The 26,473-nt window shown below is 48.3% G+C and overlaps 1 protein-coding gene across 3 annotated transcripts in view; it reads left to right on the forward strand.

Annotated features, from left to right (window-relative positions):
* The window catches only part of LOC121270006 (multiple C2 and transmembrane domain-containing protein 2-like), a 483,534-nt gene that overhangs the window by 269,349 nt on the left and 187,712 nt on the right, over positions 1 to 26,473 (forward strand). For all 3 annotated transcript variants that reach the window (XM_041175251.1, XM_041175254.1, XM_041175252.1), the window contains exons 11-12: positions 17,139 to 17,325; positions 18,287 to 18,380. In XM_041175251.1, the coding sequence (XP_041031185.1) occupies positions 17,139 to 17,325; positions 18,287 to 18,380 (281 nt within the window). The remainder of the gene's footprint in view (positions 1 to 17,138; positions 17,326 to 18,286; positions 18,381 to 26,473) is intronic.

Consider the following 26,473-nt stretch of genomic DNA (forward strand, 5'->3'; position numbering starts at 1 on the left):
TGCCATTCCCAGACTGACACGCGTTCCACACGCCTGCCATTCCCAGACTGACACGCGTTCCACACGCCTGCCATTCCCAGACTGACACCCATTCCACACGCCTGCCATTCCCAGACTGACACGCGTTCCACACGCCTGCCATTCCCAGACTGACACGCGTTCCACACGCCTGCCACTCCCAGGCTGACACCCATTCCACACGCCTGCCATTCCCAGACTGACACGTGTTCCACACGCCTGCCATTCCCAGACTGACACGCGTTCCACACGCCTGCCATTCCCAGACTGACACCCGTACCACACGCCTGCCATTCCCAGACTGACACGCGTTCCACACGCCTGCCATTCCCAGACTGACACGCGTTCCACACGCCTGCCATTCCCAGACCTACACGCGTTCCACACGCCTGCCATTCCCAGACTGACACCCATTCCACACGCCTGCCATTCCCAGACTGACACCCATTCCACATGCCTGCCATTCCCAGACTGACACGCGTTCCACACGCCTGCCATTCCCAGACTGACACGCGTTCCACACGCCTGCCATTCCCAGACTGACACGCGTTCCACACGCCTGCCATTCCCAGACCTACACCCATTCCACACGCCTGCCATTCCCAGACTGACACGCGTTCCACACGCCTGCCATTCCCAGACTGACACGCGTTCCACACGCCTGCCATTCCCAGACTGACACGCGTTCCACACGCCTGCCATTCCCAGACCTACACGCGTTCCACACGCCTGCCATTCCCAGACTGACACGCGTTCCACACGCCTGCCATTCCCAGACCTACATGCGTTCCACACGCATGCCATTCCCAGACTGACACGCGTTCCACACGCCTGCCATTCCCAGACTGACACGCGTTCCACACGCCTGCCGTTCCCAGACTGACACGCGTTCCACACGCCTGCCATTCCCAGACCTACATGCGTTCCACACGCATGCCATTCCCAGTCTGACACGCGTTCCACACGCCTGCCATTCCCAGACTGACACGCGTTCCACACGCCTGCCATTCCCAGACTGACACGCGTTCCACACGCCTGCCATTCCCAGACCTACACGCGTTCCACACGCCTGCCATTCCCAGACTGACACGCGTTCCACACGCCTGCCATTCCCAGACTGACACGCGTTCCACACGCCTGCCGTTCCCAGACTGACACGCGTTCCACACGCCTGCCATTCCCAGACTGACACGCGTTCCACACGCCTGCCATTCCCAGACTGACACGCGTTCCACACGCCTGCCATTCCCAGACTGACACGCGTTCCACACGCCTGCCATTCCCAGACTGACACGCGTTCCACACGCCTGCCATTCCCAGACTGACACGCGTTCCACACGCCTGCCATTCCCAGACTGACACACGTTCCACACGCCTGCCATTCCCAGACTGACACGCGTTCCACACGCCTGCCATTCCCAGACCTACACCCATTCCACACGCCTGCCATTCCCAGACCTACACCTGTTCCACATGCCTGCCATTCCCAGACCTACACCTGTTCCACACGCCTGCCATTCCCAGACTGACACGCGTTCCACACGCCTGCCATTCCCGGACTGACACGCGTTCCACACGCCTGCCATTCCCAGACTGACACGCGTTCCACACGCCTGCCATTCCCAGACCTACACCCATTCCACACGCCTGCCATTCCCAGACCTACACCTGTTCCACACGCCTGCCATTCCCAGACTGACACGCGTTCCACACGCCTGCCATTCCCAGACCTACACCCATTCCACACGCCTGCCATTCCCAGACCTACACCCATTCCACACGCCTGCCATTCCCAGACCTACACCCATTCCACACGCCTGCCATTCCCAGACTGACACGCGTTCCACACGCCTGCCATTCCCAGACTGACACCCATTCCACACGCCTGCCATTCCCTGACTGACACGCGTTCCACACGCCTGCCATTCCCAGACTGACACGCGTTCCACACGCCTGCCATTCCCAGACTGACACGCGTTCCACACGCCTGCCATTCCCAGACTGACACCCATTCCACACACCTGCCATTCCCAGACTGACACGCGTTCCACACGCCTGCCATTCCCAGACTGACACGCGTTCCACACGCCTGCCATTCCCAGACTGACACCCATTCCACACGCCTGCCATTCCCAGACTGACACGCGTTCCACACGCCTGCCATTCCCAGACTGACACGCGTTCCACACGCCTGCCATTCCCAGACCTTCACCCATTCCACACGCCTGCCATTCCCAGACCTACACCTGTTCCACACGCCTGCCATTCCCAGACTGACACGCGTTCCACACGCCTGCCATTCCCAGACCTACACCCATTCCACACGCCTGCCATTCCCAGACCTACACCCATTCCACACGCCTGCCATTCCCAGACCTACACCCATTCCACACGCCTGCCATTCCCAGACTGACACGCGTTCCACACGCCTGCCATTCCCAGACTGACACCCATTCCACACGCCTGCCATTCCCTGACTGACACGCGTTCCACACGCCTGCCATTCCCAGACTGACACGCGTTCCACACGCCTGCCATTCCCAGACTGACACGCGTTCCACACGCCTGCCATTCCCAGACTGACACCCATTCCACACACCTGCCATTCCCAGACTGACACGCGTTCCACACGCCTGCCATTCCCAGACTGACACGCGTTCCACACGCCTGCCATTCCCAGACTGACACCCATTCCACACGCCTGCCATTCCCAGACTGACACGCGTTCCACACGCCTGCCATTCCCAGACTGACACGCGTTCCACACGCCTGCCATTCCCAGACTGACACCCATTCCACACGCCTGCCATTCCCAGACTGACACGCGTTCCACACGCCTGCCATTCCCAGACTGACACGCGTTCCACACGCCTGCCACTCCCAGGCTGACACCCATTCCACACGCCTGCCATTCCCAAACTGACACGTGTTCCACACGCCTGCCATTCCCAGACTGACACGCGTTCCACACGCCTGCCATTCCCAGACTGACACCCGTACCACACGCCTGCCATTCCCAGACTGACACGCGTTCCACACGCCTGCCATTCCCAGACTGACACGCGTTCCACACGCCTGCCATTCCCAGACCTACACGCGTTCCACACGCCTGCCATTCCCAGACTGACACCCATTCCACACGCCTGCCATTCCCAGACTGACACCCATTCCACACGCCTGCCATTCCCAGACTGACACGCGTTCCACACGCCTGCCATTCCCAGACTGACACGCGTTCCACACGCCTGCCATTCCCAGACTGACACGCGTTCCACACGCCTGCCATTCCCAGACCTACACCCATTCCACACGCCTGCCATTCCCAGACTGACACGCGTTCCACACGCCTGCCGTTCCCAGACTGACACGCGTTCCACACGCCTGCCATTCCCAGACTGACACGCGTTCCACACGCCTGCCATTCCCAGACCTACACGCGTTCCACACGCCTGCCATTCCCAGACTGACACGCGTTCCACACGCCTGCCATTCCCAGACCTACATGCGTTCCACACGCCTGCCATTCCCAGACTGACACGCGTTCCACACGCCTGCCATTCCCTGACTGACACGCGTTCCACACGCCTGCCGTTCCCAGATTGACACGCGTTCCACACGCCTGCCATTCCCAGACTGACACGCGTTCCACACGCCTGCCATTCCCAGACTGACACGCGTTCCACACGCCTGCCATTCCCTGACTGACACGCGTTCCACACGCCTGCCGTTCCCAGATTGACACGCGTTCCACACGCCTGCCATTCCCAGACCTACATGCGTTCCACACGCATGCCATTCCCAGACTGACACGCGTTCCACACGCCTGCCATTCCCAGACCTACACCCGTTCCACACGCCTGTCATTCCCAGACTGACACGCGTTCCACACGCCTGCCATTCCCAGACTGACACGCGTTCCACACGCCTGCCATTCCCAGACTGACACGCGTTCCACACGCCTGCCATTCCCAGACCTACACGCGTTCCACACGCCTGCCGTTCCCAGACTGACACGCGTTCCACACGCCTGCCATTCCCAGACCTACACAAGTTCCACACGCCTGCCATTCCCAGACTGACACACGTTCCACACGCCTGCCATTCCCAGACTGACACGCGTTCCACACGCCTGCCATTCCCAGACTGACACGCGTTCCACACGCCTGACATTCCCAGACCTACACGCGTTCCACACGCCTGCCATTCCCAGACTGACACGCGTTCCACACGCCTGCCATTCCCAGACTGACACGCGTTCCACACGCCTGCCATTCGCAGACTGACACGCGTTCCACACGCCTGCCATTCCCAGACTGACACGCGTTCCACACGCCTGCCATTCCCAGACTGACACGCGTTCCACACGCCTGCCATTCCCAGACTGACACCCATTCCACACGCCTGCCATTCCCAGACTGACACGCGTTCCACACGCCTGCCACTCCCAGACTGACACCCATTCCACACGCCTGCCATTCCCAGACTGACACGTGTTCCACACGCCTGCCATTCCCAGACTGACACGCGTTCCACACGCCTGCCATTCCCAGACTGACACGCGTTCCACACGCCTGCCATTCCCAGACTGACACGCGTTCCACACGCCTGCCATTCCCAGACTGACACGCGTTCCACACGCCTGCCATTCCCAGACCTACACCCATTCCACACGCCTGCCATTCCCAGACTGACACGCGTTTCACACGCCTGCCGTTCCCAGACTGACACGCGTTCCACACGCCTGCCATTCCCAGACTGACACGCGTTCCACACGCCTGCCATTCCCAGACTGACACGCGTTCCACACGCCTGCCATTCCCAGACTGACACGCGTTCCACACGCCTGCCATTCCCAGACTGACACGCGTTCCACACGCCTGCCACTCTTTGTTAAAAGAGGATCTGCTTTACGTATGACCTGAAGAAGTTCTGAAGAAGAGTCATACGGACTCGAAACGTTAACTCTGGGTAGCATTTTCCCTTCGGTGAGCGGTGGGGGGGTTCCGGGGGAGTGGGTGGGTGGGGGAGGGGGTGGCGGGGTGGGTGGGGGAGGGCGTGGCGGGGTGGGTGGGGGGTGGGGGTGGTTGGGGGGGTGGGGGGGGGCTGTTGGGGGGGTGGGAGGGGTGCGGCAGGGCCCACTCGCCTTTGCGTAAAATGATGCATGTTGACGTCGGGCGGGCATCCTGAAGTCACCGCGTGCCATTTAGATTTTCAGTTCCGGCGGGCACAAGGCTGAAACAAATCTTCCTGAGACACCTCCACGCCTCAGGCAGATCTCTGCGCAGGGAACCTCTCAGGGAGTTCACCCCCACCCCCCACCCCCACCCACCCCCTACCTGCACAGGGAGTGCTCAGCGTTTCCAGGTGTGTGTCACGATGGCCAGGCCTTAATTGGCCTCCCCAAGTAAAATGGTGGCGCGGACCCGATCGGGGGCGCCAGTCATGTTCCCGCCCGCCCGACGGGTGGGGGTGGAATTTCTGGCCTCTCTCTTTCTCTCCACAGATGCTGTCAGACCTGCTGAGTTCTCCCAGCACTTCTTTGTTTCTGTTTCGGATTTCCAGCATCCGCATTATTTTGCCTTTATTTACATGTAACCTTGTTCTGCCCTTTACGTAATTTGTAGCTGTGATTCCTGGCCCTCCCTAACCTGTCCAGTTGGAAGTAATTGGTCCACGGACATATGGTATAGGTTTCTCGCTGTTTCACAAACCTCGATCAAATTGTCCAAGTACACAAAAGCAAAATAGCACAGATGCCGCAAATCTGAAAGAAAAATAGAGAATGATGTAAACACTCAGATCAAATCAGACAGCATTTTTAGAGAGAAACAGAGTTTACATTTCATGTAGATGGCCCTTCATCAGAACTCGGAAAGGACAGAAATGCCATTGGTTTTGATCAAGCAAAAGGGGGAGGGAGGAGAAAGAGCAAAAGGGAAGGTCTGTGATAAGGTGGAGGGCAAGAGAGATTAAATGACAAAGGGTTTCATGGTACAGAAGCCAAACGGAGTGGTAATTGTCAGTGTCTTATTAATTGCATTGTTTAAAGTTTAATGGTAATTACATTGTTAGGCAGGTGATGGGTGCCTGTACACCAACACCAATAAATGGAGGTAGCCGGGACACTCGTGGGGTGGAGTAGTGCTGACTGTGAACTAAGTCAATAAACCTGCTGCAGCAAAGAAAGTTACTGTCCGTGTCTTAGTTTTAACTTCACCAACTGCTGGATCCAGTTAACAGTAATGGGTATAGTAAACAAACAAAAATAAGTCCAAATCTATATTCCATAGAAATGGAGGAGGCCATTCAGCTCCTTGAATCTGTTCCACCATTCAGTTAGATCAGGGCTAACCTATATCTTAAATTCATTTACCCGACTTGCTTCATGACCTTTGACACCTTTAACTTGACATTAGATAATCTTATGTTGAAACCTGACTTTAAATTGTGTCATTTTCAGTTTTGTAAATTACATTCACCCAATCTTAACAACTGGCTGCAATCTAAAAGTAACTTTTCTGGGATTTGCTAAGGTCACTTTCTGGTGTAACAAATCTCAGCAAGTGTACCTCAGGATTGCCGCCTCTGGGTGTATCCCTCAACTTCTTGCACAATGAGGTGGCCTCTTTTTTCTTACCCAATCGCCAATATTTTTATAACTGGAACTAGGACAGGGGTTATTCTTCTTGGAGCAGAGGAGATTGAGCGGAGATCCGCTAGAGGTGCATAAGATTATGACAGGTTTGGATAAGGTAGATAAGGAAAAGCTATTCCCGTTTGCTGATGTTACAAATTTTGGGGGACACCGGTTTAAGGTTTTGGGCTGGAGATGTAAGGGGAAATAAGAGGAAGAAGCTTTTTATGCAGTGAGTTGTAATGACCTGGAACTTGCTGGAAAATTGGATGGGCACTTGAAGGAAATAAGTTCGCAGAGCTCTGGGAATAGAGCAGGGGAACGGGACTGGCTGGATTGCTCCACGGTGAGCTTGCATGGACTGCATGGGCCGAATGGCCTCAGTCTGAATTGTAAATGACTCAAATCATGGAGACTTGTCAACCTGAGAATATCAGCTGGAGGTACAACATTCACACAACAGGAACAGGTGCAGAAAGGTCTGGTTAGACCCTATTTAAAGCACTGTCTTTAGTTCTGTGTACCACTTCTAAGAAAGACTATAGTAGCTGTGGAAGTGGTGCAGCACAGATTCAACAGAATAATACCAGGAATAATAGGGTTAAATTATAAGGACAGGTTGCAGAGACCAGGCTTACGTTCCCTTGAGTTTAGAAGATTAACGGATGATCTATTGAGGTGCATATACTGTTTAAAGGATCTGATGGAATAGATGGAGAGAATTTATTTCCTTTGGCTGGGTGGTGGGGGGTGGGTGGGGGGTGTCTAGAACAAGGGGTGTAACCTTAAAATTAAAGTTAGGCCATTCAGTGCTGATGCCAGGTAACATTCTTTTCCACAAGGGGGTTGTGGAAATCTGGAATTCCGTTTCCCAAAAATGCTATTCAGTTGGTGGGTGGGGGGGGGGGTTAACTTGAAATGTTAAGACTGAGATTGATAGATTTTTGTTAGGCAAGGGTATTAAAGGTAATGGAATCAAGGTAGACATATGAACCAGGGTACAAATCAGCCGTATAGTTGAATAGCAGAATGGGCTTGAGGGGCTGGATGGTCTCCTCCTGCTGCTATGAACCTTTGGTGTCACTAGCATTGGTCTGGCGCAATATAGCTTAAATCATCTGTCTCACAAAAGTTGTCTTAATCTCTTCTGGGTGATCTTTAGATTTCACACTGACTGAAAGCTGTAACACCTCTCTGAATAGGTATTGAACCGCCTCTTAATTGCCTCCCATTGTTCGTCTGACAACCCACTGATTGATCTATCATTACAAACAACTGGAGCAATTAAATGGTCAGTTGCAGCTGAGCTCTGTTATAAATATTTCTGGATTTGAATTGTAGACTGGAAAAAAGGCAACAAAATGCTCTCCGGCTGCACAAAGCAAGGGAATGAACTGAACTCGCTGCGATCAAGTGAAAACATTGGGAGAAGTCAGCCCCCCATTATCTGAGGTTTTCCAAGTTGACAAATCAATCAATCAGGCTCCACTGGAATGGAAAGACATGTTCAGCAGAATGTGACCGCCGTTGCCAAGGAGGGCGTCCACGTGGCAACGCCCGGGCTGAGGTGCCTGAAGATAAATGGGGGAGAGCAGCTGATTGAGGAGCACAAGCATGTTCAAGTTGAAGAGGAGGAGGATGAAGAATCTGGGAAGGCGGGTGGGTTGGGGTGGGGGTTGGGGGTGGGGGGCGGGGTGGCGGTGTGGTGGTGGGGGGAAGGGGAGTCAGTGGTTCTGTGAGGACTTTCCTCTGAAGCTCTTGGATGGGCCAACCAGCTGAAGAAAGGACTATCTGAAGATGAATGGTGGCATGCAGTTGATATTGACTTATTTTGCGGATGGCAAAGAACTATCCTGAAACAGGGCTGAGCGATAAACACAAGCTGTAACGTTCCCTTCTACCTTTGCTTTTGCCTACAACCACACCACCCCCCTCCACTTCTCTCCCCCCACCCAAACTCCGCCCCCCCCCCCCACCACCTTAAACCAGCTTATATTTCACCCCTTCCTGGGATTTACCTAGTTCTGTCAAAGAGTCATGAGGACTCAAAACGTCAACTCTTTTCTTCTCCGCTGATGCGCCAGACCTGCTGAGTTTTTCCAGGTAATTCTGTTTATGTTTTGTAACTTTCCCTTGTTGCTCAATTTATGTATTAAATCTGTACCAGCAATCAGAAATTCTCTCTCTCTCTCCATTCTCTCCCTGCACCTATAGGTACGTGAGACATAATGAAACACACGCTTATGTTTGTTTCCGTAGCCAGTTTTTCCTGTTAACAGGTCACTAGCCTGACGTCAGAGGCTATAGCTTGAGGGGATGACACACCACATCAAGCGTGGCTGACCAGGCAACTCTCCCACTCTTACCGCCTCCCATAGGTATATTGGAAGGATTTGCAGATTGATAACCAACTTGTTCAGCTGCACTATGAACGCACCTTCTGTTGGACTCAGGCCCTGGGGTGGGACTCGAACCTGCAGCTTCTGGTTCAGGAGCAGGGACGCCACCCACTGCATCACAAGGCCTCACGGGCAGGATTTTACATCCTGTAGGGCGGGTGCACGTTTGACCCGATAAGGCATGAAACCCCGACGTCTTCATGCACTTGTGCGATCTTTCGATCTGTGCGGGAGTCGGCAGCTAGCTATTAAGAGACCAACTGAGGCACTTAAGCAGGTAATTAATTTGTATCTTTCGCTGCCCGTCCAACTGTTCAGAAGCTTCGTCCGTGAGCGGGATGAGGTTTCCAGAAATAATTGGGGGGGAAAAAAATTTAAACATCATTTTAAACATGTCCCTCTCTTCACGCGGCTGAGTCACACGTGGGGGGAGCTGTTTTCTCTCATTTTTAAAAAGTTTATTTTCCGTGTCCACAACTCTTCAGTTCCCTGAGGCAGCTCTGCGCCTTCAGGGAGTTTTCAGCGCACGATGCCCTGCGCACGCGTGGACTTCCCACTCCTCCCGCCCTCACTTTGGCAGCGCTGAGCTCTTCAACGTGCGTTTCACGCTGGCCGGACGTTAATTGGCCAACCAGCGTGAAATCGGGGTGGGGGCCCAATCGCAGGCGGGGGGGGGCGTTTGGCGGCCACTCCCGGGCCCACCCTCCATGCCCCCTAACCCCCCGCCAACACCCCCCGACGACTGGGAAATCCTGCCCCACGAGTGGAATTGGGAATGGGGTGAGCAGATCGATTTTTCTTCTGTCAATTAAAAATAGGTGAGACCCAACAGATTTAATATCAATGGATTGGATGGTTTTAATCGTATTCGTATTAAATATTAGACTGAAATAGGTAGAATATTTACAAGGGCACATTAAACTAAGAAAGGAGGATATAGAAAATACTTACAAGCGGTGTTAAGCTGGTAAGCAGGAACAAGAAGCTGCTAAGAGCATAACTAAAAATGGGGGTAATTTTCATTCACTGCTTGATAGTGAACTGCCAGATTAGATCATTAGCTCATGTTTTGAAACTGTCCGTCAAACTCAGTGGGAATAAGAATCGGCCAGTTTCTCTGCAGGCACGCAGTCCGCAATTTGCCAATTTACTGTCAAGCGATGAGGGTGGAACTGACCCCCAAAGGCATTAGCATTCACTAGCTTCACCAGTGTCCTGCTGTAATCTCAGGAGGAAGCTGGTGAGCTGCCTGTGAACGATGGGAATGCCAGATCATGGAATTGCCCGGATGGAGTGCGGCAGCACTGCAGACATTGAACAACTTCAGTCTCTGTTTGGGAGCCACGATCTGTGGCATTACAGCCACTGTAGATAATAAATGCTGCATATGTTTCTGTTCCCGCCAAGTGAGATTGGTATAAATGGAATCAGAGTTGATCAGTGTTATCCCTGAAAGACCCAAGTTGTCTGAAATGCTCAGCTGATTAGAATTTCTATTTGCTTGTGGATGTAAATAGATACATTTGAAGGGGGAGCTGGGTAAGTACATGAGGGAGAAAGGAGAAGCAGGATATGTTAATGGGATGGGATGAACCAAGGTGAGGGAGGTTCATGGGCAGCATAAATACTGGCACAGACCAGTTGGCCTGAATGACCTGTTCTTGCGCTGTCAGTTCCATATCTATGTCAATGTCCGTAAAGTGGAACGAATAACCTCTGTCAGCTGTTTGCACCTTTTGCTGTGGGATTCTGCCAGGCTCCCACCTGAGTTACAGGAGGAAACAGGTAGAAGGCTCGTTGAATTCAGATGAAGCCTTCCTTGTTTGACCAGCGCCCCCTTATTCCAGGGTGCATCCCAATCTCTCGGAAATAAGAAAGCTTCCCTACTAAACATGTCTATCAATGCACCGACATCCAATCTATTTCTCTTTAACCAGCCCAGTGCATAGCACTGGGAGGAATCCCATAATTACTACCAAACTCCTACCTCAATCTATCCAAACACAGCCTCCATCCTACTTCTTCCTTTCTCATTGATTCTTCCAGAAAGTATAAATTTGAATTGTTAGGACTATAGTAATTACAAGTCATACTGTCATTGCCAGTGTTGAAACAGAGAGGTCATATGGTAAGAATATTAGGGACATTTGGTCACTGATATGGAATCTTGCCTGTCAGCCACACGCATTGGGAAATTACCAATGCTCTGATTTTCATCCATTCAAACTGATGGGGGTAATCCAGGGGCAAGGAGTCCACAGTTTCTTGAAGTGCATCGCTAGTGGCCAACGCTTCCCATTGGCAGCCAACCAGAAAAATAACTCGGAGGATCCTCAAGTTCTCAGTGAAGTTCACAAGTAAAGTGACAGTTCCTTGAATAAAGAGATGGATCACGGTATTTCACAGTATGTGGAGGAGCGAAGGGTTCAGGAATGGGCGGCCATTGGTCCGATTGAATGAGACCAGACCAGAAAATTTGATTAAATGAAGCTGGGGGTGGGCAGTTTCCTAATACATACATAATGGTGGTTAGACAAACTGCGACCACAAGTTATAAATAATGGGCTGAATTTTGCCGTTAGTGAGCAGGGGGTGGGGCCCACTCACTGACGCGGGATGATGTCAGATGGAAACCCCAACGTCACCCCGCCCCATTTAAATTTTCAGGGAGGTGGGGGCGCAGCAAAATCAGCTGCGGACCCGCCGACCTGTCAATAGCCAATTGAGGCCACTGACAGGATCATTGAAACCGTTAAAGGACCTGCCCGTCCAACCTTAAGGCTGGTGGGCAGGCCAGGAGCCCCGGCGGCAACTAGAGAAAACATGAAACCTCATCCACCGGCGGGATGAGGTTTCATGTAGGGATTTAAAAAGTTTAATAAAGTTTTAGTGTAATTAATGAACATGTCCTGTCTCAGGTGACATTGTCACATGAGGAGGACATGTTAAGGATTTTTTTTTCTATTTTTAATATTTTTATGCGTGTCAGTGATCTCCCTGAGGCAGCACTTAGCCTCAGGAAGATGTGTGCTTTTTCGTGCACATGTGTAAAAGAGCGCACTCTCACTTTTGTGGAATCCTTCCCCCCCCACCACCCGCACAGGAAGTGCATAGCGTTTCCCACCAGGCATCACGCTGGGTGGGCCTTGATTGGCGGTGGGGCCCGCTTCTCCGGCGGGGATTGGCTCCCCGCTCACCGGAGATTGGGTCGGGCCAGGCAGGCAGAAAGTTTGGCCCAATGTGTTGAGACATGATGAACGAAGATAAAACTAACTTCTTGAATAGAAGGAAAAACAATTGAGATTTATACTTTCTGGAAGAATCAATGAAAAAGGAAGAAGTAGGATGGAGGCTGCATTTGATAGTTTGAGGTAGGAATTTGGTAGTAATTACGTGATTCCTCCCAGTGCTATGCAGCGGACTGGTTAAAGAGAAATAGATTGGATAGGTCGGTGCATTGATAGGTGCATGTGATAGATGGTTTAGCAGGGAAGCTTTCTTATTTCCGAGAGATTGGGATGCACTCTGGAACAAGGGGGAAGCTGGTCAAACAAGGCAGGCTTCCTCCGAATTGAATTGAAACTAATGCCCTTGTGGAGAAAATATGTAAAGCAGCAAAGGATTTAGACAAGGTGTGAGGGAGAGGGTGTTTTGACCACAGCTGGTGTTAATTGCTGCGCAAACCAAATCCCAAAGGGAAATTTGGTTTACGGGACATATGTTTTTTATTTGTATTCTGAAAATGAGAAGGGGACATCCTGATCTCAGTGCTAACAAGCCCAGTAACACTTTTGGGATTTTAAAAATTAAAAGTATAGCTTTTATTGACAAGAATAAAAGAAAACTCAAGCACACAAGATTACAGGTACACAGTTAAAATTAATCTTACAGAACATTTGTCCAAAATGGCTCTCGACTTGCTCAGACCCACAAGTAAACACCTTCCAGGCCACACTCCCCTAATGATGTTTAACTATAAATGATCCAGTAATATTACCCAAGGCAAACTGCTGTGACTTCAAAAAAGGCATACCACATGACCTCAACTCTCTTCCACTCTGCTGTGAAAATCCAAACTTCAGAATAAAACTTCTTTTTGCAGCCCAAGGCTAGAATCTTCGGGTCAGTATGCAGGGGCAGGCTCCGCTCACTGACGCATAAAACAACGCGAGGTGATGTCGGACATGCGTCCCGATGTCACCGCACGTCATTCAGATCTTCAGTTCAGCAGGCGGGCACCAGAGTCGGCTGTGCACCCGCTGAACTGTCAAATGCCTGTTAAGGCTATTTAATTATCAATTAAAATAATTAACAGAGCTGCCCGTCTAACCTTAAGGTTATGTTACCTTCGCACTTATTGTGAAACCCCATCCACAGGTGGGGATGAGGTTTCATGAAGGTTTCTAAACTTTAATAAAAATTTTTAATAAAATTCATATACATGCCCCAGCTCATGTGACACTATTACATGAGGGGACATGTCTTAATTTTTTTTTTCTTCTTTAGTTTGATTTTTAAAAATTTAAATAATCTCCCTGAGGGAGCTCTGTGCCTCAGGGAGATTTCTATGCTCTTTTGCGCACATGCACCGAAAGAGTGCAGGCCCCAACTCGGCCTACTCCCTCTGCCGGATGCGTGTCACGCTGGGTGGGCCTTAATTGGCCCATTCACGCAAAATGGCGTGCAGCCAATCGCGGACGGCGATCGCCTGTGTGCCCGCTCCCACCCAGCCCCGGGGAAAAATTCTCCCCCAGGATTTTTCTGGCTTGACTAGATGGTTGATTCAAACTGCATCCCCACTCAGCTACAGCTCCAGCTACAGCTCCAGCTATAGCTCAACTGCTAACAGTTCAACCGGCTACAGCTCAACCGCCCAACACTAAAATACTGTTTTTCCCTTTCATCTCAGGCCCATTGTTCTCACACCTCTTTGAAACTCAAATCCTTCCAAATATAACATCTTTCATATTTCCATCTTGTCTTTTCTTTTGGGTCAATAAAATATAATACACCCCCCCTGCTATTTACCTGTGGAATTCCTGCAAGAGCAAACATGTTTTTTTCTACCTCTGATTCCCTTTGATATTCAAACAAACTCTTCACTTATCTAAAAATGCAAATATTAGGTCCAGCCTATTCACTTGTACCTCAAACCTAACACCTCTATCCTTTTCAAGTTTTAAAACCCCCAGACAACCTGTCTTTTATTAATCCCAGGCCAGCTTAATTAAATCATACACACGCACACATACATACACACCCACACACACACAGCCTTTACACAGAATAGCACAATATTCCCAAAATATAAAAAAAATAAATTTCTCACAAGGGTCCAATAAAGCAGTCCAAAAAAAAAGAAGAATGAATACTGAAACAAGCAAGAATATAGTAGACAAATGTTATGAGAAGCTTAGAGGCAAGCTGGGCGGGTGGGTGAGAAGTGTGGGGTGTCAGTGTTCCTTGTATGCCTATGGAGGTGCCTGGGTGCAAGAGCAGGCACAGACTGCCCTGTAAAGAGATTTACACACACACACACACACACACACACACACACACACACACACACACACACACACACACACAATGGAGCCTGGCTGTTGATTCTAATTTTTACTTAAAGATTTTTAAGAAGTTGGAGAGAGTGTGTCTCCATGTTGAAGCACCCTCTCTCTTACTTACCGCCTACTACAGCCTGCTGCTCTCTTTGAGAGTCCAGCCACCACTCTGAATGGAGAACCCTGTTTTCATGCCAATTAGGGGGCACCCCTGTGAAAATCCCAGGCCAGTGACTGTCCCCCCAGGGGTGGGTTTGAGACCTGGATAATGTCCTGGCTCCCATTTTCTGCTCCTGGAACACAAACCTTGCTCTTGACCTCTGACCCCCCCCCCCCCCAACCTGTCTCTCCATTGCTTGAGAGTGGTCAGTCAAGCTGCCAATTAAACTCACTGTGACTCTCCTCAGGGCAGATTCCTATCAGCTAGGTGCATGAGCTCATGTGCTGCAGCCAATTTTAACATTTCTTGCCAATATTTAGTGCAATGATTTTGATGACTCTGTGTTGTCTTAGGCCAATGTAAGTACACAGCAGTCTAGAGGGGCCGAGTGGCCTACTCTTGCTCCTTATTCATACGTTTGTATGCAGCAAATGACCATTGTTCCAACTGCTCTATCTGCTAATAAACCCTCATCTGCTGAACTGTAATCCATATTCATAAAATATATATTGTGTGGATTTAACTTCTGTTGAGCTTTGTTTGACATAATTATTGTATCTTTACAGAAATCACCCTAAATTCCTAGGTAAATAATCAAAATTCCCACAATACAAGTACTTAGGGTGTAGAATCAGCCATTCAGCCCCTGGAGTCTGTTCTCCTATTCAATTAGATTATGGCTGTCCTCCACCTCAACTCCTTTTACCCACCTCTGCTCCACATCCTTTGATAGCCTTAGCTAACAAAAAATCTTTCAACCTTGGTCTTAACACAAAAATCACAGCCCTTTGGAGGAAGGAATCCCCTATTTCCATCAGCTTTTGCGTGAACAAGTGCCTTCCGATTGCACTCGTGAATGGCTTGCTCTAATTTTAAGATTACGCTCCTTCACTCTCGATTCCCTGCCATAGAAAACACTTTCTTCGTCAAACACTTTCAGCGTTTCATAGGGAAACATTCACGGGATAGACTGGGTAAAATCGTGATGGCTAGCTGAGACCTGCACATAAGTCAGGAGGTGTGAAAATAACATCGTGGCCTGAATTTTTCCTTCGTCGGACAGGCTTGGCGGGATTGGGCGGGGGCAGTCAGGAAGCTGACCGCCGCCCGCGATTGACTCTGTGACTTCACGCAGGCGGGCCGATTGAGAACTGCACTGTGTGGATTGCGAGCAGCAGCGCTGAGCGCTACCTGTGCGGGCAGGGGGAGGAGGGAGAGCTGGGCCTGGCGCACAGTTCACGCATGCGTGTGAAAGAGCCCTTCAATCTCCCTGAGGCACGGAGCTGGCTCAGGGAGACTGAGGCGCTTTTTCAAAAAAATTAATAAAGACTATAAAAGTTTAATGATACATGTCCCCTCATGCGACTGTGTCACGAGATGGGACATGTTTTTAATTTCAAAAAAATGTTTTTGTTTAATTTGTCTTAGCTTTAGGAAACCTCATCCTGCTCGTGGATGAGGTTTCCTAAAAGATGTAAAGGCTGCTTGACCTTTCCTCCTGCACCCCCCCCCCCCCCCGCCCCCAACCGTTAGGTTGAACGGGCAGCGTAAATTTCAAGTTAATGAACTCATTAATGGCCTTAATAGGCCTTTCAATTATCAGCGGGCGCGAAGCCTACCGAACGAAATAACGCGCAGACGCCTGATGTCATTGCGCATCATATTACGTTTGTGCGTATCGGGCACGCGCCTGCATGCCGAATGTAAAATTCTGGCCCACGGGTATAGAGATTTAAGCCAGAAGGGTTTAAATTCGTGCCACAGACATCACGGAGACATCGCTAAATAACAATGTAGAATTTGAGGGTGGTGAATTCACCGCGAGAAAGCTGCTCCGTTGGAAAAACAAAGATAAATTAAGAGGATTGTGGCTTTTTGTGTTAGAAGGTTGTGACAACCAGCGAATTAAATCTGGATAAGGTGGAGACCAAGTGGAAATATTGACCAGGATTTTCCAGTCCTGCCTGTGGCAGACATCATTGCAGGTGGGACGGGAATGTTTCGAGAGCCGTTGACCTTTAACATATGGCATGGATGAGCTTATACCCTCTGGGCGTCTTGGATGATTTTTTTTGTACCTTTCTAACTCAGGAATTCAGAGCCTATTGCTGCATTTCTGCTAACATCTCTTAATGCAGCATAACTGAGCATGGAGTAGGGGACACTCTCTAGCTGTATGCTGAGGCTTCTCACCTGATACACTTGTTGAACTATTGAGAATCACAAGGAATTTCAATGACTGAGTCTTTTTTGTTTGTCTAAAATCAGACTTGCAGTAATGCCGTGCATAATTAATGTGTTGCCGTACAGGTCCCCCCTAGTATTACAATTGTTTCATTTCTGATCACTGTGCTCTTTAAATGTTGCAGATGCAAGGTTAACCTTTCAACGTTGTCGAAAGGACAAACACACCGTTTGGAGCTGTTACTGGAGAATGGACATGGCTCCTTGGTTTTGCTGCTCACACTCACCACTTGCAGTGAAGTCTCCATCTCTGACCCATGTGCCAGCCTGCTAAATGATGAGACTGAAAGACAGCAGATCATTCAGAGATATGTAAGTTCCCTGTAAGACAAGAGTGAATAAAATGGCTTGACTTTCATGTCGTAAGTGCACAGCTGACAAGTGGGTGACAGAAGAAGAATCGTTACCATCTAAAAGGAGGGGGATTGTAGCAGGGCACCCAGCATCAGGGAAGAGAGAAACGGTTAACTTTTCAAGTTGACGATGGTCGTTAACTCTGTTTCTCTCTCCACAGATGTTGCCATATCTGCTGAGTATTTCCAGCATTTCCTGTTTTTAGTTCAGTTTTCCCGCATCTTTATATAAAGAGAAAAAAATGGGCTAATCAAGTCTTCAGCCTTAAAACCTAAGTTTAGCCCAACAGCAGCTTGTTGTTGGACTGTCTGAAACTTACTTTCCAAACAATAACTGAGCTACTGGTTCAATTTACAAAGATGCCAGCCCATCCCCTGAACTCTGTTGCAATTCAAACTTTCTCCCAACACTCTTGCCTCGAGTTCACAACGAAAGGTTTCGATAAGCAGATGCCTGGGTCGAGGTGGGTGGGGGACGGGTACTGTGAAATCGGTCTTTGTGAAATGGACTCGAAGTGGGTCATAAATTAAGCCCGGTGCCCTTGTGTCCCTTTAAACAAAGGTGACGAGAGAATCTGAGATGCTGCTCTGAAGAAGGGAACTTTGGACGACAATTTCCTGAAACTCCTCCCTTTTAAATTAGGGTTCCGCCAAAGTTATAGCAGGGGAGCCGGAGAAGCGCCGAGAAAAACCTGACCTAAATAGAGTTCATCGCATTGTTATGGCACTGAATCATGTAGCCCAGATGTCAGCTCTCTATCCCTTTTTTACATTTATAATTCCGAACCTGTGGGCTGGATTTTCCAGATGCACCGGAAAAGCCCAGCCTGTAACAAATGATGGGAGTGATGTGATTTAGCTGTTTATTCTCCGTACTGTTTAGCGAGTGTTTTAATTTTCACTTTAATTTTGATTCTCAGAGTTTGAGGAACACTTTGCAGGACTTGGGCGACATTGGGTTTCTGCAAGTACAAGTGATAAAAGCCTGTAATCTCGCGGCTGCAGATTTTGCAGGTACTTTATTGTACGTTGTACATTCTCGGTTCCTATCTGGCACCCTCGCTTGCTCACAGCTGCTCCTTCACTCACTGCTCCCCTCACACACTCTGTACTTCCTCTGCTGTCTCCTCAGTTTAACGTTTAGCCCACTGGGAGTAATTTAGACCCGAGGCGATATTGGATCAGCCGCCTGGCTCGATATCGCCCGTTTTGCACCAGTGGCCAAAGTCAATATTATGCTCTATTGGCCCCATAGTCCGAAACTGTTGCTGCCTCATTGTTTCCTCATTTTCCCCCATCGGGGTTTTATCACAACCTTTATCCCATTGCTTCCCACTTCTGTTCTTTTCGATCAGCTATAATGGCATTCCAGTCAGCCATTTCTGTACCAGGAAATACGTAGATTTGCTTTTTTATGTTTTACATTTTGCTTCCAAAGCCGCACATTAATGACTTTGCATTCGGAAGTTACCTCCGTTTTAAATTAATAATGGCTTCCTCACCCAGTGACTTTCATGAACAGAGGGAGAAAAAGACCTTGCATTTATATAGTGCCCTTCACAACCTCAGAATGACCCAAATTGCCTTACAGGCAATTAAGTTCTTTTGAAATGTCAAATAGCTTCAAAAGTACTTCATTAGCTGTAAAGTGCTTCGGGATGTCCTGAGGTTATGAAAGCTGTTATATGAATGTCCTCCTTTCTCAAAGAAGATTGTGATAACGTCCTGTCCTAAGATGTTGGTTAAAGGATAAATATTGGCCACGGCGTCAGGAAGAAGCCCTCTGCTCATCTTCAGAATAGTGCCGTAGGATCTTTTAAGTTCACCTGGGAGGGCAGACTGTTCTCATCCAAAATAATTCATCTCTGACAGTGCAGCATTCCCTCATTACTGCACTGGAGTGCGAGCTTAGAAGATTTGTGCTCAAGACTCTGGAATGGGTACTTCCTATAAGGAGTCCATCAACCATTTTAAAGTTAGCAGGAAGCGCGGGTGTGAAACCTTACAGAGTAGCGCGACTTGAAAATTAGTGACGAGATGCCCAACATTGCCGTTAAAAATTGGGAAACCCTATAGATATACATTAAAAATTGGGAAACCCTATAGATATGGATGTGCTAGCGTGCACAGGCATTAGTAAAAACTGTGTTGAGGGGCATGGGACCGTTCCTTAACTCATCTGTCACCATTGACCAGAAACCGAAGTGGACTAGCCATATAAGAGCAGGTCAGAAGCTGGTAACCCTGTGGTGAGTAACTCACCTCCTGACTCCCCAAAGCCTGTCCACCATCCATAAGGCACAAGTCAGGAGTGTGTTGGAATACTCTCCACTTGCCTGGACGAGTGCAGCTCCAACAACACTCAACAAGCTTGATACCATCCAGGACAAAGCAGCCTGCTTGATTGGCACCCCGTCCACAAACATTCACCCCTTCCACCACTGACACACAGTGGCAGCAGTATGTACCATCTACAAGCTGCACCGCAGGAACTCACCAAGGCTCCTTAGACAGCACCTTCCAAACCCATGACTGCCACCAACCAAAAGGACAGGAGACAAATGGGAACACCCAGCACCTGGAAATCCCCTTCCAAGCCCCTCACCATCCTGATTTAGAAATTTATCATCTTCCTTCACAGTCACTGAGTCAAAATCCTGGAACTCCCTTCTTAACAGCACTGTGGGTGTACCTACACCACATGGACTTTAACGGTTCAAGAAGGCAGCTCACCGCCACCTTCTCATGGGCAATTAGGGATAGCCAGCAACGCCCACATCCCATGAATGAACAAAAAAAAAAATTAAAATCGGATGAATAACGCAGTATCAAAAACAAATCCACGAAGCATGTACTTTACATAAGAGGTGAGCCATATTATTGATGCAGAGCTATTGTGAATAAGGATCGGAGGCACTGTGATATTTCACTGTTAATGTACTGCAGCCTTAACTGTCTGACAGTGAACTGTGGGAATAGGTTGACCTTGCCCACCTGCCCTCCTGCCGTCATAATGGACTCCTTGCAAATTAGAAGTTTGATTTGGTAGCATATGGTGCGTGCAGTGACCCTGATAGATGTGGTGCGCTCAGTAAACGCATCAAGCTCTTGTCTGTACATCGAGCATATTTTCTCCTAATGAGCCTTTCTTGCATTGGGATCAGAATAGTTTAGTATCAGTTCTTCGATTGAAACCATACGGAGTCTTGCAGTGAGCCGGGTTGTGATTGGGGTATCATTTATTATGGTTTAAAGCAGTGTGTTCTGTGTTTGAGGAGCAAATTAAGCATTTGATGATATGAATGGGCTGCCCACCTGAAATAAAACTAAGGTTTTTTATTTGAATGAAGTATTGTGCCTTTGCTGCAGAATGTTGCCACTTATTGCTTAAATTCACAGGGAGTGGTTGAAGTAAATAGCGTCGATGCATTCTTGGGGGAACGCTAGACAAGCTTATGAAGGGGTAAGAAAGGGAAGTATATACTGATGGGTCGTGATGAAGTAACTAGAGTGGAAGGAAGCTTGTGGAACTTGAACTTTCAGTGCTGAAAAATTCAATGTAAAGATTCAAGCATCTGTTCAGGAAGCTACAAATGCATCCTCGAGCCACACACCCTCTTCTGGAGCCAGACACCCACACACACAGATATCCCATCCTAGAATCTCAAGCCCACGTAAGGCGTCAATATTATTAGAAATAAACTCAGTAGTAACATGACCGGCTGTGGGTTTTCAAAAATAAATTCCTTATGAAGGACTGTTGAACATCCCGAAGTGTAGACTTCCTAACACTGGCGTTGGATTCCACTACACCCAGCTGGAGAGCTGCGTAATCTGTCTACCATTAGCTAACTCATTGAAATAAAAATATAAAAGAGGGGTGATGGTGGCCTAGTGATAATGTCACTGGATTAGTAATCCAGATGCCCAGACTAATGCTCTGGTGGCATGGGTTCAAATCCCATCATGACAGCTGGTGCAATTTAATTCAATTAATAAAATCTGTAATTTAAATCTAGCATCAGTAATAGTGACTATGAAACTGTTGTCAATTGTCATTTAAAAAAAAAACCCATCTGGTTCACTAGTGTCTTTTGAAGAAGGAAATCTGCCACCCTTACATGGTCTGGCCTACATGTGACTCATGATCCACAGCAATGTGGCTGATTCTTAACTACCTTCTGAAATGGCCTAGCAAGCCACTCAGTTCAAGGGCGATCAGGGATAGGCAATATGTGTTGGCTTTGCCAGTGACACCCACATCCCATCAAAGAAGAAAGAAAAAAAAATTAAAACATTCCTGAAAAGAGAAACATGTTGCTCAAGATTTTCGTCTTGCAGTCATCAGGACAAGTGCAAGAATGCCAAATTTTAAACGATCACAACAGTTTATACTACAGGATTCAAAGGGTGCTGATTGATTGGTAAGTCAACTCTGATTCTTGAGTTTGTCCTGATGGCTGCAAGGTGAAAAGCTTCAACAACATGTCTCACTTTTCAGCAGGTACTCCAGTTCTGTACTACCAAACGACTATTTGAAGTAAAGATCTTAGATCAATGTAACTCTTTTTCTTTACTTTTTCATTTGATGTGGCAAGGCTAGCATTTGTTGCCTATCCCTAACTGTTCTTGAACTGAGTGGCTTGCTAGGCCATTTAAGAGGGCAGTAATGAGGCGACCACGTTGTTGTGGGTCTGGCGGCACATGTAGGCCAGACCAGGTAAGGATGACAGATTTCCTTCCCTAAGGAACATTAGTGAGTCAGATGGGTTTTCACAACAATTGATGATAGTTTCATGGTCACCATTACTGAGACTAGTTTTCAATTCCATATGTTATTAATTGAATTTAAATTCCACCAACTGCTGTGGTGAGATTTGAACCCATGTCGACAGAGCATTAACCTGGGACTCTGGATTAGTAGTCCAGTGGCATTACCACTATGCCACAGTCTCACCTTAAATAACTGAAATGTGGATGATTCTCAGGAGTGATTGAACAGCAAAAATTGCGAAGAATCATCTTCAGATGCAGAAAGCACATCGGAAATAGGCGCAAGAGATGGCCGTTTGGCCCACTGAACCTGCTACGCCATTCAGTAGGATCACAGCTGATCTTCGCAGCTGATGAAGCTGCGGCTGACAAGTCTCTGGGTCTGATGGACTTCCATCCTAGGGTCTTAAAAGGGATGGGTGGCCAATGAGGTAGTAAATGTGCTGGTGTTAATTGTCAAAAATTCCCTAGATTCTGGAAAAGTTCCATCAGACTGGAAAGTAGCAAATATAACCCCTCTATTCATGAAACGAGGGAGGCAGAAAACAATAAACAATAGGCCAGTTGGCTTGACATCTGTCGTGGCAAAGTTCTTAGGATCAATCATTGAAGGAGGTTTTAGCTGGGCACTTAGAGAAACTCAAGGTAATTGGAAAGCGTCAGCATGGTTTAGTGAAAAGGATATCATGTTTAACCAATTTATTGGAGTTCTTTGACAGAGTAGCATGCATTGTGGATAAAGAGAAGGAATGCATTTTTTAAGGTGCCACATCAAAGGTTATTGCAAAAAATAAAAGCTCATAGTGTAGGGGATAATGGCCAGGAATTAACCTTTGGCAATTTGGGGGCGGGGCCCAGTTGCTGAGGGGAAAGTGACACGGGATGACGTTGGGAGGAATCCCTGACATCATCCCGGTCCATTTAAATTTTTAGAAAGGCGGGCGGACAGCGAACTCAGCCGTCCGCCCGCCGACCTGTCAATGGCCAATTAAAGGAATTAAAGACCTGCCCGTCCAAGCTTAAGGCTAGCGGGCAGACCAGGAGCCCCAGCGGGCTCCAGCTTATTGATGAAACTTCATCCACTGGCGGGATGAGGTTTCATGTCCGTATTGTAAAATATTAATAAAGTGTATGTGGTCTTTATTAACATGTTCCATCTTGTGTGACATTGTCACATGAGGGGGACATGTTAATAATTTATTAATGTTTCTATTTTTAACGTTTTTGACACAGTCAGTATTCTCCCTGAGACAGGACTTTGCCTCAGGGAGAAGTGTGCTCTTTTGCATGCGTGCGTGATAGAGCGCACTTTGACAGCTGGGGATGACCCCCCCCCCCCCCACCCCGGCACAGGAAACGCATAGCACTTCCTGTCGGGGATGTTGATGGGTGGGGCCTTAATTGGCCCGCCCACTTAAAATGGCGGCGGGCCCCGTTTCAGTGGCGGGGGTCGGCTGCCCGCCCACTACCAAGCCGGTGGGGCCTGCCCGCCATCCAAGAGCAAGATTCTGCCCAGCGTATTAGCATGGATAAATGATTGGTTGGCTGGCAGAGAACAGAGTATGCATAAGTGAGTCTTTTTCTGATTGGCAGGATATGACGAGTGGAGTCCCGCAGGGGTCTGTGCTGGGGTCTCAACTTTTTACAATTTATCTCAATGACTTAGATGAGGGGGGATGGTGGGGGGGGTAACTAAATTTGTATAAAGATAGGTAGGAAAGTATAAAAGCAAAAAACTGCGGATGCTGGAAATCCAAAACAAAAACAAAAATACCTGGAAAAACTCAGCAGGTCTGACAGCATCTGCGGAGAGGAATACAGTTAACGTTTCGAGTCCATATGACTCTTCAACAGAGTCATACGGACTCGAAACGTTAACTTTGTTTCTCTCTGCAGATGCTGTCAGACCTGTTGAGTTTTTCCAGGTAGGAAAGTATGTTGTGAGAGGACATAAGGAGGGTGCAGATGGATATAGGTAGGTTGAGTGAGGGCAAAAATATGGCTGATGGAGTATCATGTGGGAAAATGTGAAGTTGTTCACTTTGGCAGGAAGAATAAAAAAGCAGAGTATCACAAACAGAGAACAGTTGCAGAATTCTGAGCTGCAGTGGGATCTAGGTGTTCTGATGCATTAGTCACAAAAGTTAGTATGCAGGTAAAGCAAGTAATTAAAAAGGCTAATGGAATACTATCCCTTATTACGAGAGGAATTGAACATAAAAGTAAGGATGTTATGCTTCAGTTATACAGGGCACTGGTGAGGCCACATCTTGGATCTTGGGTGGAATTGGCCCAGATTTATACTAAGTGCGGTAGCGGGCAGGTAAGATGACATTTCACCTGCCGGCCGCGATGGTGGGTTTTCACGCTGTATCATCTCAAACCCACCGCATTCCCGGGAAACGTGCTGTTTCCATGGCGGGCTCTCATTCACTCGCCACGCCATTACCTCGCTGCTTCATCACGTCGGGCATCATGTTTATAGTCCAGATGCGCTCAGTACTTCCAGCACAGGACTGCAGAGAAGACATGTCCCTGAAAGGGAAGAAGAGTGCAGCCCTCGTGTGCCCTTTGGATGCTGTGGAGGCCTGCTGTGCTGTACTCTACCCCTGCTCTGGCTGCACGAGGGGCAGCAACATTACCACTCCGCTTAGGTAGACGATGGCAGTGGTGATCAGTGCCAATGCCTGCACAGAAGAGGTTGGCCATCCAATACAAATAGAAGGTGAATAATCTCATCCTTGCAGCCAGGGTAAGGCAACCATCTCTAAACTCTCAAACTCGAGCCCATCACACATTCACTGGCATCCAACTCACTGCCAGCTCAAGGGACGTCACCACCCATTCTCTCACACACACCCTCACATGTCCACCTGGCGTCACTTCTTCTGAAGACGCCATCGGTGGCTGAGCGGACGATCGCAAACTGGTTTCACGCTGTTGAGAAACTGATCGCGCCGTATTGTTTGCAAACGCCACCAAACACACCCAACCCCAGTGGCATGGAAAACTCTCGCCATTGTGTGTAGTTTTGGTCTCCTTATTTAAGGAAGGATGCAAATGCATTGGAAGTGGTTCAGATAAGGTTTACTAGATTAATACTTGGAATGACTGGTTATTTTGTGAGGAAAGGTTGGACAGATTGGCCTTGTTTCCACTGGAGGTTAGAAGAGTGAGGAGTGACTTGATTGAAGGATATAAGATCCTGAATGGTCTTGACAAGGTGGATGTCGAAAGGATGTTTCCTCTTGTGGGTGAGTCCAGATCTAGGGGGCACTGTTTTAAAATTAGGGGCCACCCTTTCAGGACAGAGATGAGGAGAAATATTTTTTCTTGGTGGGTTGTGCGACTTTGGAACTCACTGCCGGTGGAGGTGGGGTCATTGAATATTTTTAAGGAGGAGGTTGATAGATTCTTGTTAGGCAAAAAAATCAGAGGTTATCGGGGTAGATGGAAATGTGGAATTCAAAACACAAACAGATCAGCCATGATCTTAATGAATGGTGGAGCAGGCTCGAGGGGCCGAGTGATCTACTTCTCCTATTTAGCATGTTCCTATGTTCTACCTTAACTCCACTTGCCTGCCCTGTCCCTATAACCCTTGTTTTCCTAAGTGCCCATAAATTTATTGCTTTCAGTCTTGAATATACTGAACGACTTTCTGCCGACAGTGAAATTCTGGAGAGCCTGAAATTTAGAAGATAAAAATCATTGCTGTATATTTGCAAAATAAAAGCTAATGCGCTGCTATTGACTGCAGGCAGGCTTTGGACAATCATTGGTGTTTTATAGTTTTGACTGATCAATAAGGAATATATTTCTCCATGTGTAGAAAATATTGGGAGAAATCATTTAGATGTTCCATTGGAGATGCCGTGGCAGTTCTTAAACCAGCCCTGATTGACTAACTTGACATTTGGCCTTGTTTGTCAATCATCCACCTTGCCATGACTACAGTACACACACACACAGACATCTATTATTGCTTAAATATCACTGAAATTGGAAATGTTATTGGCTACGAAGAAAGTGAAGATAGCATTTCAAACTTGAATGCGGCTTTGTCTTTCCGGAGAACTTTTCTTTATTACAAACTTCACAAACAAAGCTTATACTGAAATCAAACTTGCAGTTTGTATTGTGTCTTACACATCAAACTATCTCAACGCACCTCAAGCAGTGAATTAGTTTTGCATTGTGGCGACTTTGGTTCTGTGACAACAGGGTCTCACAAATGGAAATGACCGCTTCTCTGGTTCGGACAAGAAACTGGAAGAACCCCCTGCCCTGAATAGTTTGACAGGATTATTAACGACCGCCCGAATGGACACATT

This window comes from Carcharodon carcharias, chromosome 26 (assembly GCF_017639515.1).
Source record: "Carcharodon carcharias isolate sCarCar2 chromosome 26, sCarCar2.pri, whole genome shotgun sequence".
Taxonomy (NCBI): Eukaryota; Metazoa; Chordata; class Chondrichthyes; order Lamniformes; family Lamnidae; genus Carcharodon; species Carcharodon carcharias.